At 26.5% G+C, this 20419-nt stretch overlaps 1 protein-coding gene across 1 annotated transcript in view; it reads right to left on the bottom strand.

Annotated features, from left to right (window-relative positions):
* The window catches only part of LOC145837884 (uncharacterized), a 47554-nt gene that overhangs the window by 13165 nt on the left and 13970 nt on the right, over positions 1-20419 (bottom strand). The window contains exons 8-11 of the mRNA XM_082945370.1: positions 13142-13269; positions 8089-8307; positions 7588-7718; positions 2271-2408 (exon numbers count right to left, since the gene is read on the bottom strand). Of these exons, the coding sequence (XP_082801496.1) occupies positions 2271-2408; positions 7588-7718; positions 8089-8307; positions 13142-13269 (616 nt within the window). The remainder of the gene's footprint in view (positions 1-2270; positions 2409-7587; positions 7719-8088; positions 8308-13141; positions 13270-20419) is intronic.

The raw sequence follows: 20419 nt of genomic DNA, 5'->3' as shown, positions 1-20419 counted from the left end.
CTTAACAAATATTCTTTTTATTTCTTAAAGTAAGTTCGTAATTACTATGTAAATCATTCACCTTGCGGATTTTTTTTTTATTTTATAAAACTACTTTTTTATTACTTTTTATATTTGTATAGTTATTTGCCTTAACTAAAAAAGAATGCTCAATTTACTGGGATGTAAAGAGCTTATATAAATAGATTTATGCAAATTTTATATTTTATTCGCGACCGGTTTCGGTGGCAAGAGATTGCGACCTTTTCAAGCAAAAATAAAATATGAAACTGCAGTTTATATTTTATTATATATGCATATTATATATAATATATGCAGTTTCATATTTTATTGTTGCTTGAAAAGGTCGCAATCTCTTGCTACCGAAACCGGTCGCGAATAAAATATAAAATTTGCATAAATCTATTTATACAGTAACCTCTGGCTTATTTACGCACATTGTGTCCTCAGAAAAAGTGCGTAAAGATATGAGAGATCGTAAAGATACGAGAGGTACCAAAAATACTTACTATGATGGCTGTTTTTTTAATATTGCTTCTAGTTAAAAGCAGAATGAAGACTTTCCCACTATTAACAATGTGTTTACTTTATCTACAAATATAAAAATAAAAGATATAACTATACATAATAAAAAAAAATATTTTAATTTATTTAAAATAATAAATGTAGAAAAATTTTACTAATTTTAATAACAATAATAACAATAAATTGATATTTGTGTTAATTGTAAGCTCTATATTTATTAAGTTTAACTGCTACTTTTTGATAGGATGTTTCATTAGATTTCTTTTTTAGATGTTTATTCATATATAGGGTAAGATTTCTGTATTTTTTATTTGTGTTTTAAACTCTCATTATTTTGTTTTACTTACAATATTTAACACAGTCAGGTTTTTTTAAGTATTTTTATTTAATCTCATATTGTTAACAAAATTTCTGATATACTTAAATATAATTAAATGTTTAACAATTAGACACGAAACATAAGTTTACAAAGTCTAAATATATAGAGAGGTGAGTTAGCATTAAAAAATATATTTAAAATAAAAAATAAACAATATACGTAATTTCTGCAATAACAAATAAATAAATAAATTTTTTTTTTTAATTTTCCAAACTCTAAAATGCGTAACTAAACGAGAGTGCGTAACGTCACGAGTGCTTAAAGATCCGAGAGGTTACTGTACTTTTTATATTTGAAATTTTTATTTCTTGGTACTTTCAAAAATCCAATCTAAAATAATGTTAACTAATTAATATGATACTTAAAAACTTGAAGTCTATAGCTCAATAAACAAAAAAAATAGATACATTGTAAAATTTATAAGAAAACTAAAAACCAAAATTTGTGGTAAATACGTTTGTATTTGAAACCTTTTTACAAAACCAAATACAGCTCAAAATTTAATTTTTATCATTGTGTTCTATTAAGATAACACATAATTCATACTTTAAACTATCATATTAATACTAGCTATGGTAAAAATAAGTTAAAAAAGCTGTCTAATTTCAAAAAACCAGAATACTTAAAACGTTTTAAACTTAGTCGTTTTTTATCATAATAATGTTTTTAAGAACAATTTATATTCAAAGTTCTAATCTAATCTCAAAACATTATGTTACAGCTTTGCTAATTTCTACATACAGGTTTGTTTTTGGCAAATTTTCTCCAGATTTTCAAAATTTTTCAAGGTTTTTAAAAGTACATAGTTTTGGATATATATTTTAGTATAAAGTTAAGTTAAAGGTAAGAAACGGTATTAAATAGTAGAAAAACATTGAAAAGATCTTGTAAAGCTGCTTTAAATGTGTTTTCTAATAGAAAATTTTTTGATGATGACAATTTTTTTTATTTTATATGATAGACTTTTTGTGTCAAATCGAAATTTTACTACTGAACATGTAAAAATTGTTAAAGACTTTAGGATTTTCAGGTCTTTTTTTCAAAATCTCTCAAATTCCAGGTTTTTTAGCCAAAATTGTCAAATTCTAGGATTTTTGGCAACCCTGTTTCTAACAAAAATTGTAATTAACTGCCACATATAAACTAATCGAACATACAAACGTGATACTCATAAAATACAACATTATACAAACGTACCAACATAATACAACGTATTTAAATTAACAAAAATTGTATTTTATATATATGCTATATTCAAAAAAAAAAAATTAATCGACAGTTTAAATTTTATAGCAACATTTTTATCTTCGTAGTTTAGCTATATACATATAAAAGTTTACACAACCTCAATAAAAGTTAAACAAACCATGTGTATCTGCCACACCTTCAAAAAAGTTGACAGTGTTATTACAGTATGACGTCAATTTTTGATACTTGTTTATCTGACATAAATAATTGTCCAAATAACTATTCATATCAACCATTTTCATTAAGTCAGTTGTTTCTGTTAATAAACAATTTTTTGTATGTATATAAACATGTGTTTTGCAACGATAAAACAACAATTTGATAAGATCTGACTCAGATCATAAAAATAGAATTAAATAAAGATTTAAGTAATTTTATTAGTGAAGATAATATAATATTTATAGCAAAAAAGTTTAAACTTTCTTAGAGTGCGCATCTGAAAAAAATAAAGTAAATGTTTTTTTTTAATTTAGAATCGAAATATAAAAACTTTTTTTAATATCAGTTAAGTACATATGTTTTTTGTCAACTATTTTTTGATCGTATTAAACATGTTTTGTTAATTATTGATGATGAGTCCCAATGATTACGAGACCAGGTTGCAGAACATCGTGTGAATTGTTGTTGATGGTCAAATGGTTCAGATTAGTGGCAGTTAGGATGCGTAAAACATCTAGACTTTTCTACTAAGTCAATACAGGGTTGCCAAAGGTTTCTTGAAAAATTTTAAAATTTTTCTGAATTTCTACCATGTTTTTGAAAGTAGAAGTTTTTAGTTTGTTTTAAGATTAAATTTAAGGTAAAAAACTGAAGAAAAACATTAAAAAGATACTGAAATGCTACTTTAAACAAATTTTAAAATAAACAAAATTATAAATAATAAAAAAAAGAATTACTCCATATGGTAGATTTTTAGTATTTGATCTAAACTTAATTATTAAACATGTAAATGCTTATTAAAATTCCAGGTTATTTCAGATTTTTCCAGTATTCCAGGTTTTTTGGCAACTCTGTTAATGGCTCTAAACTAGCCTCAAAGCTAATCTCACACTGAAACTGAAAATGTCAAAGAAAAGTGATCAATTTATTGCATCATTTTTTTCTGGCTGACCTACAAACGTACGCTTCAGCGCGAAATAATTTAACCTCGTTTAGTTTATACAATTATACGTCGGGACTATGTCTGTCCAATGAGTCTTAATGAGTATGAAACAAGGTTGCAGAACGTCGTGAGGATTTTTGTTGATAATTGTGCGGATCACTTAAGTTGAAATGTATTGATTACAAACCAAGACAAATAAGTTGTAATAAAATTAGTTTTAATATTTAAACTTTTTACAATAATTTCAGGGTTTGTATACGAATTTTTGCAATTTTAGACTAACACTTGGACTTAAAACTATATATTAAATTTAATAATAACTATATTAAGTTGCCCATTAATTTGTTTGTAAAGACGTATCCCGCTAATTTAAGTATTTATTTTTCTTCAACTTTAAATGTTTAACTTGTTAGCTATGGCTTCTAGAAAATATCATAAAAACTTAGGTATTTGGAACTTGAATCGTTATGTAACTGTTTCAAACTTTTTTAATGTTTAATTTCGAGAATGCTAACTCAGGTGTCCTCAGGTGAAAGTCCTCAGGTGAAAGGAAGGTAGCTGATTTTGCGTTGCAAATCTTGCTCAAGTATTACTAATCTCCAGCTTTGTCATTTATTACCTTCTCGAAGCGCTTTTCTTAATCAAAAGTCTCTTTTATCATTTTTACCAGAATAGACAAACTTCTGCAGTGGTATGTTTGCTTTTCTCATATAAGGGATACTGCTTTGAGATTTGCAACCAGGAGGGTTAAATTTTCTTACAAACTTACGATTTCGAGCAGTTAAGCGACCTGATCCATCAACCTTAACAACATATTTGTGACAGTCTTTTAATTCCACTATCACTCCTTTTTCCCCCAATTGGGACCTGTTTGGTTTTGTATCATAACATGATCACCGCAATTTAATGGTTGCAATGAATTTCTCTGCTCACTTAAATTTTGAGTGAACTAACATAACAAGATCTAAGAGCTTCTTCCTTTTTACTCCATGCGTCACGCCACATATTTGAGATATATGGGTTATTGTAAATCATAACACTCTTTCTCACGTAAGGTAATGATTCCTTTAAACTTTGTCCCAATAAGATCTGTGCAGAGGATAGTTTGCATCCTGGATCAGGCTTATTTCTCTGCGTAATTAAAGCTTGTAACATTCTGTCGTTTTCTAGTTCATTTGGAACAACGTTCTCCAAAAAGAATGGCTAAAAAGCCATTACTCCTAGTTCTGCCCTACCGTTTGACACAGGATGATATGCAGATGACATGCGATGGTAAATACCAAACCGTTTTTAAAAATCTTTTGTAACTTTAGCAGAAAACTCTGGTCCATTATCTTAAGATACCTAAACTGGAACACCAAAAGTGACAAAAAATGACGCAAAGCTTTACATAGACCTTTTGAACCAGATTCATTTGTACCTAATTTGATTCTTTGTTGTTCTTCCCAACCTGAAAGTCTGTCTGCAGCTACAAAATAATACCACCATTTGAAATGAAAATAATTACAGACAATCGATTCAAAAGGAACTTATGGAAAAGTTCAATTGGAGGTAGGCAAAAATTGCTTTAGGATATAAGCGGTTTTCGTCGTCATTGAGTGTGTTGAAGTACTTTTATCTGTCTCTGTACCTTCTTTTTTTCTTCGCATTTTTCGGCTAGAACAGATTTCTCCTACAACCTCGGCCACGAAAGTTATAAAAATGCTGTGTATAAAATCCACCAATCAGAAGTGCATTCGTCTTTTTAGCACATTTGTTGTCACTTTGTTATAAAAAAAAATATGGGATGTTATCCAGCATTGTTTACAGGCAGAACGCTCAATATAATTCTTATTTTCTGCTACAATTAAACTTTTCAGTTGATTTACTAAACATCTTACAAGTTATTTTACAACTTGGTTATTGTATGGTTTTTCTTAAGTCTTTGTATGAGGAAACTGAGGCCGTAATAGCAGACTGTTTCATTGCATCACGTGCCATCTCTTTTGCTTCAATAAAACCGATTGTCTCATTGACATCTTTCTCATCTAGACTTCCACATCCTAGCAGCTCTTGAGAATATCCTCATCTGCTACTCCAGTCACCATAACATCTTTTAGGATTATATCTGTGAAGTCTATTACTTTATTAAAGCCATTTTTTGGTGTAAGAGCATGTACTGGCTTTTCTCTTTAAACGGGCAGCAAATGATCTAGTGTTTTCAGTCAAATCCTGCTTTGTACTAAAAAAAGTCTGATCGTCGGACAACAAATGAAACAAGCAAGCTGCTTGATCATACTTAAAAGCTCTCGCTTACTTAAATTTACTACATCTGCATGTCCCTTTAGAATAGCATCGCCTAGATCTTCATCACAACACTGGTACAATTGACGATATTTTTCTGACTATCTCATCTCTGTGCTGTCTTTAGACAATGTTCATTTTTACAGAAATATGTTTTATACTTCTTCATTATAGTCTTTCCCTATTCCATCTTTGGAGACTTTGGTTTTGAAGAACTTGCATTAATTAGGGTTGCCAAATGTTTTTGGAAAATTTCCTCTAGTTTTTCAAACTTTCCTCCAGGCTTTAAAAAGTACACGTTTATCGGTCTATTTTTAGTTTGAAGTTAAGTTTAAGGTAAGAAACTGTGTTAACTAGTATAAAAACATTTAAAAAAATACTGTGAAGCTACTTTAAATGTGTTTTCTAATAAAAAAAATGTTTGATGATGACAATATTTTTTTATCTATATGATAGATTTTTTGTTTCAAAACGAAATTTTACTACTTACATGTTAAAATTATTAAAAATTCCAGATTTTTTTAGTGATTTTTGTTTAAAATTCCAGGTTTTTTTTTCAAAATTTCTCAAATTCCAGGTTTTTTAGCAACCCTGATTAATGTAGATAAGTAGATATTAAGTAATGTAGATAATTGTATATAAAATATATATTGTATAAAAGTATATAGTAATGTAGATAATTGTTGTGCATGATAAGCAAAGAGGCATCTGGTATCTCATATGTGCAACTCTCCAGTTAGCATTTAAAAACCCTGAGTTAAGGCTTCGGAAGTAAAACCTGAGGAAAAAATAGACAAATATTAGTCTTCATTGGGATAGAGGGAAATCTTTAGATCTGTACCTCGGATTATTCAAGGAGTTTTAAAATTAAACTTTTTCTAAAACTCCAGAGTTAAAGTCGCGTAGAACATTATGGGGTGTCTTGACAAACATAAACTTTTTTCCTTAAAATAAGTTGTGTATGATAAGCAAAGAGGCAGCTACAGAAGTATCGACATCTGGTGTCTCATATGTGCAACTTTCCAGTCAGCATTTAATCACAGGCATTGTTGATTCAATTCAGTATGATTTTATCATAAACAAATGTCTTTCTAATGTCGAATTTATTCTGAAACTAATTACAAGTCTGATGAAATATGTGAAACAAAACGTTATGAAAGCTAAGTAAATACTTATACAACATTCTCCAATATCTAGTGAAATGAATAAAGGGTTTAAAATTATTTGATTATTTAAAACTAAATTCAGCTTATTATTATACCCATAATAAAATAACTATAATTTTTAATTTAAATTCAGATAATTTAGTCAAAAGTTTTGATATGTCGACCACAGATAATTAATTTTTATAAAATCTTTGGCTTATTCACAAAATACTACGTTACACTTGCCTACCTCCTCTATCTCGTGGGGGAACAAGTCACAAATGCACGTAGTCACTTTTGCATGAGCTTTATCTATTTTTTTCAAGAACCTTCATAGTTTAAAATTTTAATTTTATTAAACTTTGTTTTTAAACAAACAAAAAAATATTTTGCCAATTTATTTTTAATTTGGACTTTTTTGGTTTAACTAAAGTGCAAAACTTTCAATTCGTGCAAAAGTGACGCTGGTGTATTTCTGACACATACCAATCTTCATTTATGTGATTATATTATACTACAAAAAAATATTGTTCATAATATTTAAAAAGCTTTATTTTTGCCTCAAATTTGCTGATGAGGATGGAGAATTGTGAAACACGTCGCTTATCATAAACTATTTGAAATTAAATCGGCTTTTGTTTTAGATTATTCGTTATTAACAAATAACTGTTGTTAAGAAAACAGAGTGACTCTTCAATAGCCTAGTATAAAAATCAGAAAAATACCTTTTCTCTACTTTTCATATTTCAAAACTTACCTTTTTGAAATTTTTATCCAAAAATATCTCATTTATTTATGATGTTTAAAGATATAACTTGAAAAAATAACAAAATGAAAAGTAACTTCTTGTAATCAAACTTTGAATATGCTATTACAATAGAGATTTACAAAACAAACTATCTAACCTATATTTCTGTCGCTCTGAATATGAGTTGATGTAAAACAAAAACCTCTTTCATGACGGTAATGTTGCATTGTATCAGACAAGTGAAGGAGTAGTAGATTTTGTGAGACAATAAACTTTTTCGTTGCAATACTTTAATAGGAAAACTTTTGGTTAGACTTCTAGTTGAACGACTTAACTTACACATATTAGATAACTTTTTTTAAATAAAAATTTAATTAATATTAAATTCTTAAATGATCTTGAAATGATCAGTAAAAAATCGTACTAAAACTAACTATTTTTCACTATTGATTTTAATTGTTGTAATTTTATTAGATTATAAAGTTGAAGAACCGTAGTTTTTTGACATAATTTTATCTTACATAACATGATTCAAAGTGTACTTTCAAACAAAACAAAAAGTTAATAACGAAACTTAAAATTTTATATAAACTATAACGTAAATATTGAAATGAGTTATTTTAAAATTTCTTAAGAAACTTAACAAGATAAACATTACGTTTTCCCCCTCCTTTGTTTTGTCTTCTTTTTAAATGTAGATATTGTAAACTGTTCAGTAGTCGTCATTTCATGTAAACACTCACAAAACTGACTACTTGAGGTGATGTTTTTCAATTTTATACTTGGAATTTTTTCTAAATGATGCCTACTATAACTTAAGTTGTTGCTAAGCCAAAAATAAGCTGTTGTTATAAAGTTTCGAACGTCGTACTGTGATCTGGAATAATACATTTTAACAATTTAAGTTTGGTTTGTTTTTATTAAAAAATATTACAGATAATTAGTTTACAGATGATAAGATTCAGTTTTCTATTAGTAAGTTAATAAAACTTTTTTACGTTTTACTTAAACTAACTTAAACATCAGGGTTGCCAAAGGTTTTTCGTAAATTTTTTCCAGGTTTCCTTATTTTCTTCCAGGTTTTGAAAAACAAATTTTTTGGTCGATTTTTTGTATAAATTAAACATAATTTAAAAAAGAAATCGTTAACAGTATAATGGTATAGTATAATAACATTGAAAATATACTGTAAAGCTACTTTAAATGTGTTTTTTAAATAAAAAATATATCACTATATATCACTGATAGACTTTTTGTATCTAATCGAAATTTCGTTACTTTACATGTATATATAGTTTTAAATTACAGGTTTTTCCAGATTTTTGGCAACCTTGTAACATGACGTGTTAACATGAACATTAATTAACAAAATTTTAAATGATCAACAAATAAAAATAAGTATGTTTTACTATTATTAAAGATTTTATAAAATGTTCTGGTCGATAGTGCTCGACAAATTAAATTGAAGCTAAATATTTATTTACTTATATAAAAACAATAGATTAGACAGCTGTTTCGTACATAAAATATAAACTTCATTGTTAAAAAAATAAATAACTAACATTGTTTCAAACAAAGATACAGAAACCACAAATCATCATTCAACAATATTAACAAAAGACATACAACGGAACTAGCGAACTACAAATGGAACTTAAAAGATAACAATACAGACTACAAAATTAAATAGGAAATATTAAACAGGACAAAATCAAAATTCAATACTAAATTCGGCTGCAAATTTTGTAACTTGGTAAAATTAAATCAAAAAATCAGATAAGAATATAACACTAAACAAGAAAAGCGAAAGACAAAACATATGCATCCATTACCAAAAATACTTTCTTAGCAAAATTAAAAACTAACAGGGTTGCCACTCGTTTTTTCAAATTTTTTTCAAGGTTTTCCAAATTTCTTCCAGATTCTAAAAGTACAGATTTTTGGGTTTATTTTTAGTTTTAGTTTAATTTACATATAAGAAACTGTATGAAATAGTATAAAAACATTGAAAAGAAGTTACTGTGAAGTTACTTTAATTGTGTTTTTTGATTAAAAAAATTTTTGATGATGACAAAAAAATCTTATTTATATGATAGAATTTATGTGTCAAACTGAAATTTTACTACTGATAATGTAAAAAATAATAAAAATTCCAGGTTTTTGCAGGTTTTATGATCAAATTACCAGATATTTCCATGATTTTTTCAAAATTTCTCAAACTCCAGGTTTTTCCAGGTTATTTTTGTCTAAATTGTCGAATTCCAGGTTTTTCCAGGTTTTCAGGTAAAGTGGCAACCCTGAACTAAGTAAACATTAAAACAAAATAAAATTCATGCCGCAAACAGGAGTAGTTTAAAACATTTTTCCAACAGTTTTAAACTTTCTAAAATACATAAATTAACAACCACAGCGTATTCTTCAAATTCAGCTAAACGTAAAATAAACTGTATTACTACGTCATAATTATTATAAAAAATTTAAAAATCTACAATTCTGTTTACAACTGTAATAAACTTTAGCTTACTGAGGAGTACATGAAGTTTATATTTCATGTACGAAACAGCTGCCTAATCTATTGTTTTTATATAAGTAAATAAATATTTTACTCTTATATATAGAAAACTAATAATATTATTATCAAGGAAAATTTTCTTAACAATAATAATAATAACCAATAATGTAAGTAATAAAATTTTTCTTACAAATATTTACATTATTATATAAATACTCTAACTAAAACAGGTTCTAAGCTTTATTTCACTTTAAAGAAAAGTTAATTGAAATAATATAGGCTTGTTCAGATCAGCTCATGACTGAAAGACAAAGTTCAAGTTATTTATTTTACTCTTTAACTTCAAATTTTTTATAGTGGCTTTTAAATCGTTTACTATTTAAGTGTTTTCATCGCTGAGCAGCATAAAAAAAAACAACATTAATAAAAGTAAAAATAGTAAAGTTGTAACTTAATTATGTAGTTATTATGGTAATATTTTGTAAACTATATCGTATTTTAGGATCATCTGTTGTAGATAGATATATATTAAAAAATATAATAAAATTGTTAAAAAAACCATGTTTATATACAAAGTTTTTACAATAAAAGTGAGTATTTTATTTTACATAAGAAAAAAATAAGGTCTGAGTAAAATTATAAAAAATAGCATAAATACAAAAAAAATCAGTTGTAAATAGTTTGTTATTAAGGACCCTAACAAAACAAGTTCGTTGGGTAATAAAATGATAGCAACAATTTGCACAACTTTCCGTCTTAAACAATCAACGCACTTCCACGGAATTCTGATAAAAAACAAGTACTGCAAAAGAGTAGAAGATAAAGAAAATGAATATAGATAGTTACTAAATATAAGTCATAAGTATAATGAATTAATTACTAATAGTGAGTACAATATAGTCAGTGTAAAATTAAGTAAATGTAAGTAAATTAACAAGCATTAACTAATTATTTTAAACAATTATCCTACAAAAAACTAAGTCTTATTTTTTTAATACAACTTAATAAACTCAAATTGTAGTTAAACTAAATAAACTCAAAGTGCTATGAAAAATAATGTTTTTATTATTGAATACAAATAAAAATAAATACTTATGCTATTTAAGATACAATTTGGTATATTTGAACTTTCAAAAACCATTTTAGGGAAATACAGATGATATTTTCGGGAACGGGTGTAATATGCACAAAGAAATTCTGGCACAAAGGTTCAAATATGCACGAAGGACATTTTTGCACGAAGTCACTTTTAAGCGAAGGGTCACTTTTGCACGAGAGTAAAAAAAAAGAAAAAATATATATAAAGATTAACTAATGAAAAAAAAATACCGACCGAGGGTAAGGGGTAACAGTGATAGAAAAAAGGTACATATACCTATTAAAAGCTATTAATCATAAAAATAGAAATTACAAAGTACCGACCGAGGGTAAGGGTTAACATAGAAAGTAAATAAAATAATAATAAATTAATGACATTTTTTTTAACTTGTGCAAAATTGACGCCGTGCAAAAGTGTCTTCGTGCAAAAGCATTTTCGTACATATTTGACCCTTTGTGCAAAAGTGTCCCTTCGTGCATATTAAACTCCTACCCGACATTTTCATAGTGATTTAATGATGTTTCGGCTTTAGGTTAGTCATTTTCAAAAATAAAACTGTGCAAAAATTATTAAAATTAGTGCTAGAAACTAAATATATAAAATTATAAATTATACAGTACAACAATATTAATTTACAAGAATAATAAAATTTCATATTTAAAACACTGTCTTGCAACAGCAGCTAAATCTTTTTTACAGTTCTCTCTTGCGAGAAAGCGGTAATGCTTACACTATAACAAGACACGTATCGTACAAAGGCGTTACTTTAGCGGTTGCACGACTATTCAAATTTGGACAATTCAAATTCCGACAATTCAAATTCTTTAAAATAAATTGAAACAGCCACAAACATAAAAGTAATATGTATATTTGTCAAATATAAAAAATAAATATGTAGGTCATATTAATATCTACAAGCCATTTTTTTCTTTTTTGGAGACATTAAATATTTTTTGAGATATGGCTTACATAAAGTAAAAAACATAGTTATTTTTAGTAGTTTTAAAATATCTTAAAAATTATTTTAGATTTTGAAAAAAAAATGGCTTGTAGATATTAAATAAGATCTACATACTACAGATGTTTTTGTGTTAAAACTTTATTTAGACTAACGGCGTTTAACTGCTCTCAAATAAATTTAAGAACAGATCTACGGAGTTTATAAAATATTAACACATATTAGAAAAAAAGCATGTTTAATTATGTACAGTGTTTATGTGGAATAAAAACATAAAATTATAAAATTGTCTACAAAAAATACAAATTTAATAAAAGCAAACGCTAACCTCAAAAAACTCTAAGAATAGGCAAGTTTTTAAAATGAAAATTAAATTGAGTTGTGCAGAAATGTTACGTCATAATAAATTTAAAAAATTGGTCAATAATTTATGCAGCTTAAAAACATGAAGTATTAAATTTGCAAGTGTTTGTGATTGTAAATGTGAGTGTTGTGAAATAAATAAGTGCATAAGTAGACAGAGTTATTTAAAGTAGAATCGTCATTTCTGCACAACTTAATTTAATTTTCATTTTAAAATCTTGCCTACTCTTAGAACTTTTTGAGGTTAGCGTTTGCTTTTATTAAATTTATATTTTTTGTAGACAATTTTATAATTTTATGTTTTTATTCCACATAAACACTGTACATAATTAAACATGCTTTTTTTCTAATGTGTGTTAATATCTTATAGAATCCGTAGATCTGTTCTTAAATTTATTTGAGAGCAGTGAAACGCCGTTAGTCGGAATAAAGTTTTAACACAAAAACATCTCTGGTATATATTCCGATAAGCTTAGCTTATCAGGATCTCCAGGATTTAACCCCTTTTAACGTTACATCTTATAAGATCTACATATGTATTTTTTATTTTATTCAAGTTTATATTAATTTTTGAGATATAGTCTTTCAAATATTTTTTTAAGAATTTGAATTGTCGGAATTTAAGTTGTCGGAATTTAAATTGCTATGTAACCTACTTTAGCAAGGTAACACTCCGCGCAAGTTTAACTACTTACAAAAAATATATATCTAAAAAAAGTAAGATATGAACTGTTCTTTGGTTATATTTCTATATTTTTAAATCTAAACGTTAACTTTACCTGCTGCAAGTAATAATATATTCAACATTAAAAGACTTTGACATATTAAGATTACTCTGTTTTCTTTTCTTGAACTTTTGACGGTATTGCTTAATAACGAATTCGTCTACTTTCTTCATCAGATCTACCTTTTTTATATGTAGTTTTAGCTATAAGGTAGTATAACAATGTTTCTAGTATTATGTTATGCAGCTGTTGAAGTAGTTCAAAATCAAAAACATAATAAGAAGCTTTTATTCACAAAACTACAGAACTCTTTTGACGCTTCTAAATAAATTGATAAGTAGGACACAAATAAGTTTATATAAATATATTGTTGTAATTTATATGTTCAGGTGTAATTATTAGTGATAAAGTATTGTGAAAAGCAACAAACTTTATGTTTTTCTACCGTATACGATATTTAATTAACTAGGATAAATTATAGCTCTAACTGTTGATTATAAATGTATATGTAAGTTTTTTAGAACTCTGCTTATGGTAGCAGCATAAGATGTCTGCTTAAAACTGTAAAAACTAATATTAAATGGTTCATAATGACTTCGTGTGATAAACAAAATGTTTACTGCTATAGTTTTAAGACTTTTTGTAACAATAAATATATTAAAAATTTGTAAAGTTTTATTACAAACATTTTGCTACTAAAAATTAAAATACAAAAAAAAATTGTTTGTAATATGTAACGTTTAGTTTCCGGTCAGCAAGAGTTTATACATAAGTTATGCGTGTTATCAAATTAATATTAGTGATCTTCGGGATCTATGATCCGGATCTTTTTTTAAGATCTGGAGTCGACCGGATACTAAATTTAAAAAAGACCTAAATCTTAGTTTTGAAAATAGAGCTAGATCCAATCACATCGACACATTCCACCCATATCACAAAACATTTAAAATAAATACATTAAAACTATCGTACAGTTGCTTAAAAAAATTCAAATAAGAATTCTTAATTACAACAACATAATATACCTAAACCTAAAAAAAAGAAACGAAAAAATCTGCAACTGCAGGAACGAAAAACTCCCATTGAACAATAATTATTTATTTACATTAAGTTTTGTTTAAAGTTAGCTTTAAGTTTGTTATCGTTTTTACATCACTATTAGTATAAGTTTTCAAAGTATTTTACATTTAAATTGATTAAAACTTGATTTGTTGGTTTCTTTATTAAATGTTTTTATTCTCTCGTTTAAAAGCTTCATTTCAAAACCTTTTTAGTTTTAAACTCATAGCAGTTTGTTATTGTAGTTACTAAACCTTTACTAAAAAACTTTGCTATATACCTAAACCTAAAAAAAAACAGGAAAAACCTGCAACTGCAGGAACGAAAAATTCAAATTAAACAACCGCTTAGCTAGCAACCTTATTAACTAGGCCGCAACAAAAATAGAAGATACAACATAAATTTAAGTAGGATCCACTAGTACAATATTTAAAAGAAGATAACAAAACCATGAGGCAAACTTTAACAATAGACAAAAAAAGGTATACCATAGAAATATCAAAATATATATGGGAATTAAAATGTACAAAAAAAGTTATCAATTACTACTATTAACAAGTTTTCTTTTACTTTGGTTTTTGATAGAACATATCCTTCACCAAATGCATTGGTCCAATGTAAGTTAAGGGCTTCTGAATATGCAGAAACACAGTCTTGCATCTTTTTAGATTTTGACGTACAACAAATGCTAAAAGTACAAAGCAAAGTGGACCAAAGCATTTGGTGAAGGATATGTTCTATTAAAACCCAAAGTAAAAACAAACTTGTAAATAGTAGTAATTGATTACTTTAATTAAGTGCACTTAAAGCGATTCCAAATAAAATCATCAGAAAAAGGGTGTTCCAAGAAACAATATAACACTACTTAAACAATCAAGTCACACCTACTATGAACTCAGATATTTTATAAATTTTTATACTTTAAATATGCTTTAAGTTAATTTATATACCATTTGCAACTTAATTAAGTTGCAAATGGTATATAAATCAGTTCAAAAACCTTCCTATAATAGTACTTTAAGTTAATATTTTTTGTAAGTTAACAATAAATTAAATAATAGTTTTTATCAACTCAATATCTAGTAATTTTACTACGTGTATGATATAGTTTTTAGCAAGGTATAAGCTTTTATATACTATATAATTAAAAGTTCATTACCTTGCTAAGTGCTACGTCTTGTAAATACAATAACAAACTGCTATGAATTTAAAACTAAAAAGTTTTTGAAAAAAAGCTCTTATACAAAAGAATTTAAAACATTCAAAGAAACTAACAAACCAAGTTTTAATTTATTTAAATGTAAAATACTTTAAAAGCTTAAGCTAATAGTAATGTTAAAACAATAACATACTTAAAGCTTACTTTGAAAAAACTTAATGCAAATAAATAATTATTGTTTAATCAAATAAAAACTCTCTATATTAAAACAAAAAATTACACTAATTAAGGCCATAGGGGGGGGGTCCAACATTTTTTTTTACTAAAATTAACTTTGGCTTTTATATGAAAGCTTAAAGTACAAACTATAAGCCAGTTTTTATAGAATTGAAAAATATCATTTATCTTTTGGGATATTTAATTTTTTGTAAAAATTTTCCAATATAAACGTATGGACCGCAAATTTTTTGGGGTCAATTTTCTCGGAAATTTTAAAATTCACTAAAATCCTATCTCCTCCTTCATTTTTTGACCTAGAGACTTCAAATTTTTAGGAAATGTTCCTTTTAATATTTTGAAGAATCTGAATGTTGGAATTTTTGAAATTTTTAAAAATAAAAATTTTATCCACAAAAAACTAAAAAAAAGGGTAGTTTTTTGACAATAATTTTTTTTTTACTCAAAATTAAAAAAATTCCTACAATAGATCTCTTTAAAGTTTAATGATACACATTCTGTAAAAATTTGAGAAAGATTACTCAAAAAATGAAGGAGGAGATAGATTTTTAGTGAAATAGTCTTTTTTCGCATTTTTAGTTTTTGCCTTCCATAAGGAACCTAATGAACGCCCTTTCTTTGATCGCTTATATCTCAAAAGTTACTTTGAGTTTTTTTAAGCGGTTAAAAGTGTCTGATAGCTCAGATTAAATTCTACAAAATAAGATCAAGTTGTAAAAAACAAAGTGGACCCCCCCCCCCTATGGCCTTAATTCAAATGCAATTTTTATGAAATATAGGTTTAGTTCTTTTACTCGAAGTCAGGTGCTATCAATAATCATAATATATAAGAACTAAAAATGATTTAAAATGTATGTTATATCTATATCAACATGCAATTGAAATGGTATTACATTAGTAATATCTTTCTGGCTAACTGACTCCACACTTTTTACATTCAAAATCAAAGAAACTACAAGTAAAAACAGCAGAAGAGTTTGCTTTTTATATTAGAGAAAAAGTACAATCTTACAGACAAAATTTGCATATTTTGTGTAATTATGATGTCATAACACATCAAAAGAAGTTGAAATGTCTTTGAACGTATGTCTATAAGTATATGCTTTCATTAAAGATATAAATTATAGGTCTAGGGCAGGGGTCGGCAGGCAGTTAGTGTTCGCGGGCCAAATTCAAAGTTTCAAAAACCTTCGCGGGCCGCAGTTTTAGTTTTAGTTACATTTAAATAATCTTTTGGTTTTAGTTTTAATCACACTTTGAGTTAACTTTTATTCAGTTTATTATTTGGATTTGTTTTTATTTTCACATAGACTATTTATTAAGAAAAAAAGATTTATATTTCCATTGACTAATATAATTAAGTCTTAATAAACTATGTACTACTTTACACAGTTAATAGTTTAACTAAATATTTTTGTAATTTTACTTGCAACCTAACTTTCTTTAAAATTCAAGCTTAAATTACTTTATGAGTGACTTTAATACATTTTTTATGTTATCAACTAATTTTTTGTATAAAAGATTTTTAATTATTGAAAAATTTGCACTCTTGAAAAAATTCTGTAAATAGCTAACTAAAAAAAATATCTGTTTGTATTGAAGAAACCTAAAAAACTTTTTTTCCATAATTATTGCTCGATTAGTTTATTACTAATTTATCAGACTTTTACATGGTTGTCACTTTAACAGCAAAAATGTTTAAGATATATCAAACTAGTCTAAGTTTACTAAAAGTTAAAAAAGCTAAAAAATTGCTGTTAATCAAGCTTAAACAACTAATTAACATATCATCATTATTAAAAAGTACAAATATGTACGTAGCCTAGAATAAATTACAATAAATAAACTACACTACAATCATAAAACTATTATGAGTACTGATAAATTTACTTAAAGTACTTAAAAAATAAGTTTCACACAGACCAGAGTTTTCAAGAATTTTTAAACAAGAAGTTAACTTTTTTAAATATTTATAACGAAAAAAAGAAGATTTATTAAGCCATTAATAAGAAGATTTTTTTTTTCAGCATTATAACAAATCTTTATCGCAATAAAAATTTTGCATTTAACAATAGTAAATGTGAAATATAAGACAAACTATAATAATTAAAACCGTTAGTTAGGAGTTATTGCAAGAAACGAAAAAGTTTTAACAAAGCGCATGATTTACTTCAGTAACTACAGACTGATCAGAAAAAATTGTCAAGACATTTATAAAGTAGCAAAAGTAATTAATAAAAAATAGATACTGTTTGAATTGAAAGCATTTTTAATGCATTTTTCTTAGCAAATTAACTTGGTATAACAAAGAAAAAACAAGTTATTCTATGAAATGCGGTGCCATATTGTTTATTGAATAAAATCAAGACTATTGGAGTTTCAGATAAACGAAAACAACTATAAAAATTTACACATCCTTTGAAACATTAAACTAATAACAGATTTTGACTTTTTAGATGCATTTAAAACTTATCAGACAAACTTTTTTCTTAAATTTTTTGACCAATAATAGTTGAAATTAAATTTAGATCCTACAAAACTTACACAAAAAAAATAATTAAAAGTCTAACGCTTATTTACAATCAAAATTTTATGCGTACAATAGCTTGATTGAATTTTTTTTTTTTTGTAATTTATGTACTGTCATAAATTATCAAACAACACAAAAAATGGCAAAAGAGTTACTAATGAAATTATTGAAGGGAAGGATCGTTCGAATCACGTACGAAAAAATGAGATTGTTCATATCTGCATCTGTAGCTTTTTTAAAAAAACTATTTAGTTTTTTTTTTTAGTTCTAAATTTCCAGGTTTTTGTAGCCAAACTGTCAAATTCAAAGTAATATGTCAAAACTGATTTTCACATTTATAAATAAATATAAACAATATTTTAAAGTATAGCAGCTGCAAGACTTAAAATATAAAATATGTTATAATTATAACCATAACTGTGAGTATAACAAAACATAAATCATAAGTTTGTTTGCCACTTTACAAAGCAAAAACGTTTTGAAAAAATGCCAAAAACTAGCCTGATAACTTTGATTCAAATTTTAGAACAATAAAAGCAATTCAAGCTAAACACTTAAAAAATTCCTAAATTAGTCTGGGATTTAAGTATTCAAAATACTCTAAATTAGTCAAATAATGTGGCAAAGTTAAGTTGCTTAATTGCTTGAATTTGAACTATTTTGATTAACAACTTGTAAAATTAATAAATTTACCAACACAAAATATAATATATCTTAAAAAGGTAGTTAAAAAATATTAGCATCTGTGTATATTAGGGTACAAAGCAAAGAAATAAATTCGATTTACAAAAAACTTTTGTTTGAAAAATGAAACTGTATACCTATTAATTTACATTACAAGTTTATTTTAATTTCTGCATATACACTGTTTTAAAAGTGTTTATAAACATTTATATTTTCTAAGTAGAAAAATTATCATATATATGAATAAACTTCACTTAATCTAACTTAAGTATTAAAAAAAAGTGGTAGAAAAAATGGTACTAAACATCTGTGTACATTGGTGTGTATAGTAATTAATTTGAATTGCACAAAATTTTTCTAAAAAATCAATGTTTAAAATAAAAAATAAAATAAACCTTTTTCATTATTATTATGTTATTTTAAATGTTTTTGTGCACACTTAGATATTATTTACTGTGATAAAACATTTATAAAAGAATAAGGGTATTAATTACATTTTAATCAAAATACCTGAATTGTACAGAATGAAATTTTAGTTAATTACTGTGAATTACAAATGTACACCATGGAAAACATTTGTGTTTACTTCGTATAGCAAATAAGTATTATATAAACAACCTACTGCATCCAAGCACTACTTTTTTCAGCTAATAATTTACTGATGCAATATGAAGGTTATTGTGAAACTGATAGAAAATCACTGGACAAATGCTAATCTGTCTTTTTAACAATTTCAAGTCAAAGCAATAGAGTCTTTTAGATGGTTTAAAATGTTATACAGGGACTTGAAACGATATTAATCGTTTAAAACCAAATTACCAAAAAAAAATTCACCAAAATTTATTTTGGCTCAGCGGGCCACATTTAGTAGCTCGCGGGCCGCAAAAATTTCTCTCGTGGGCCGCATTCAATTCAAAAAAGAAACGTGCTCGCGGGCCGCAGATTTACTCTTCGCAAGCCGCATTTGGCCCGCGGGCCGCAGTTTGCCGACCCCTGGTCTAGGGCATGTATAAGTGACTTAATTACTATTTAAGTCAAAAATCATGAAAATATGTGATTTTTAGGGTTGAAACCAGTTTTTAGGACAGCAATTTTTTTATTGGCATTTTTTTTAGATTCTTCTTAATGAAGCCAAATTACATCCGAATCATATGTCCAAATAAGTCCAGCAAACATCACTCACGAACACCACATAGAAAGTTAAGATTTTTTTTTTGGAAACATTTTAAATTTCTTTTATTTTTTAAGATTGTGGCTACAAATAAACTTTTATAAAGAAAACATTTAACATGCAGCATACTAACAGTACAGACAACATTCAAGTTTTAAAAAGTATTTTTTTAATTGTTGAAATGTGTAGAACTCGTACCGTTAATTTGAATTGTCTCTCCTTTCAGCAATGGCAATCGCAATTTTCTCAAGGATGTAGGTGCCTTAAATACTGTGTGGGCTTTGAGTTTTTCTAATGAGATGAATAACTTCTCAGGCTATTGTTAAGTATATGTTGTAGTTATTCAAGTTTCCAGATGTATTTTGATAGTTCTGCTTCATTAACTTATAAGTTTACTTATAAGAGGTTGTACGGTTATACCATCTTTATTTAAATGTGCCATCTGTTGATTCCAAATAGTTTTTTGATTGTTGGTTTATTATGAAATTTTTA

The sequence above is a fragment of the Thalia democratica genome, chromosome 1 (assembly GCF_965202585.1).
Source record: "Thalia democratica chromosome 1, ktThaDemo2.hap1.1, whole genome shotgun sequence".
Classification (NCBI taxonomy): Eukaryota; Metazoa; Chordata; class Thaliacea; order Salpida; family Salpidae; genus Thalia; species Thalia democratica.
The sequence above is the reverse complement of the archived record's forward strand: the minus strand, read 5'-3'. Positions and strand labels throughout refer to the sequence as shown.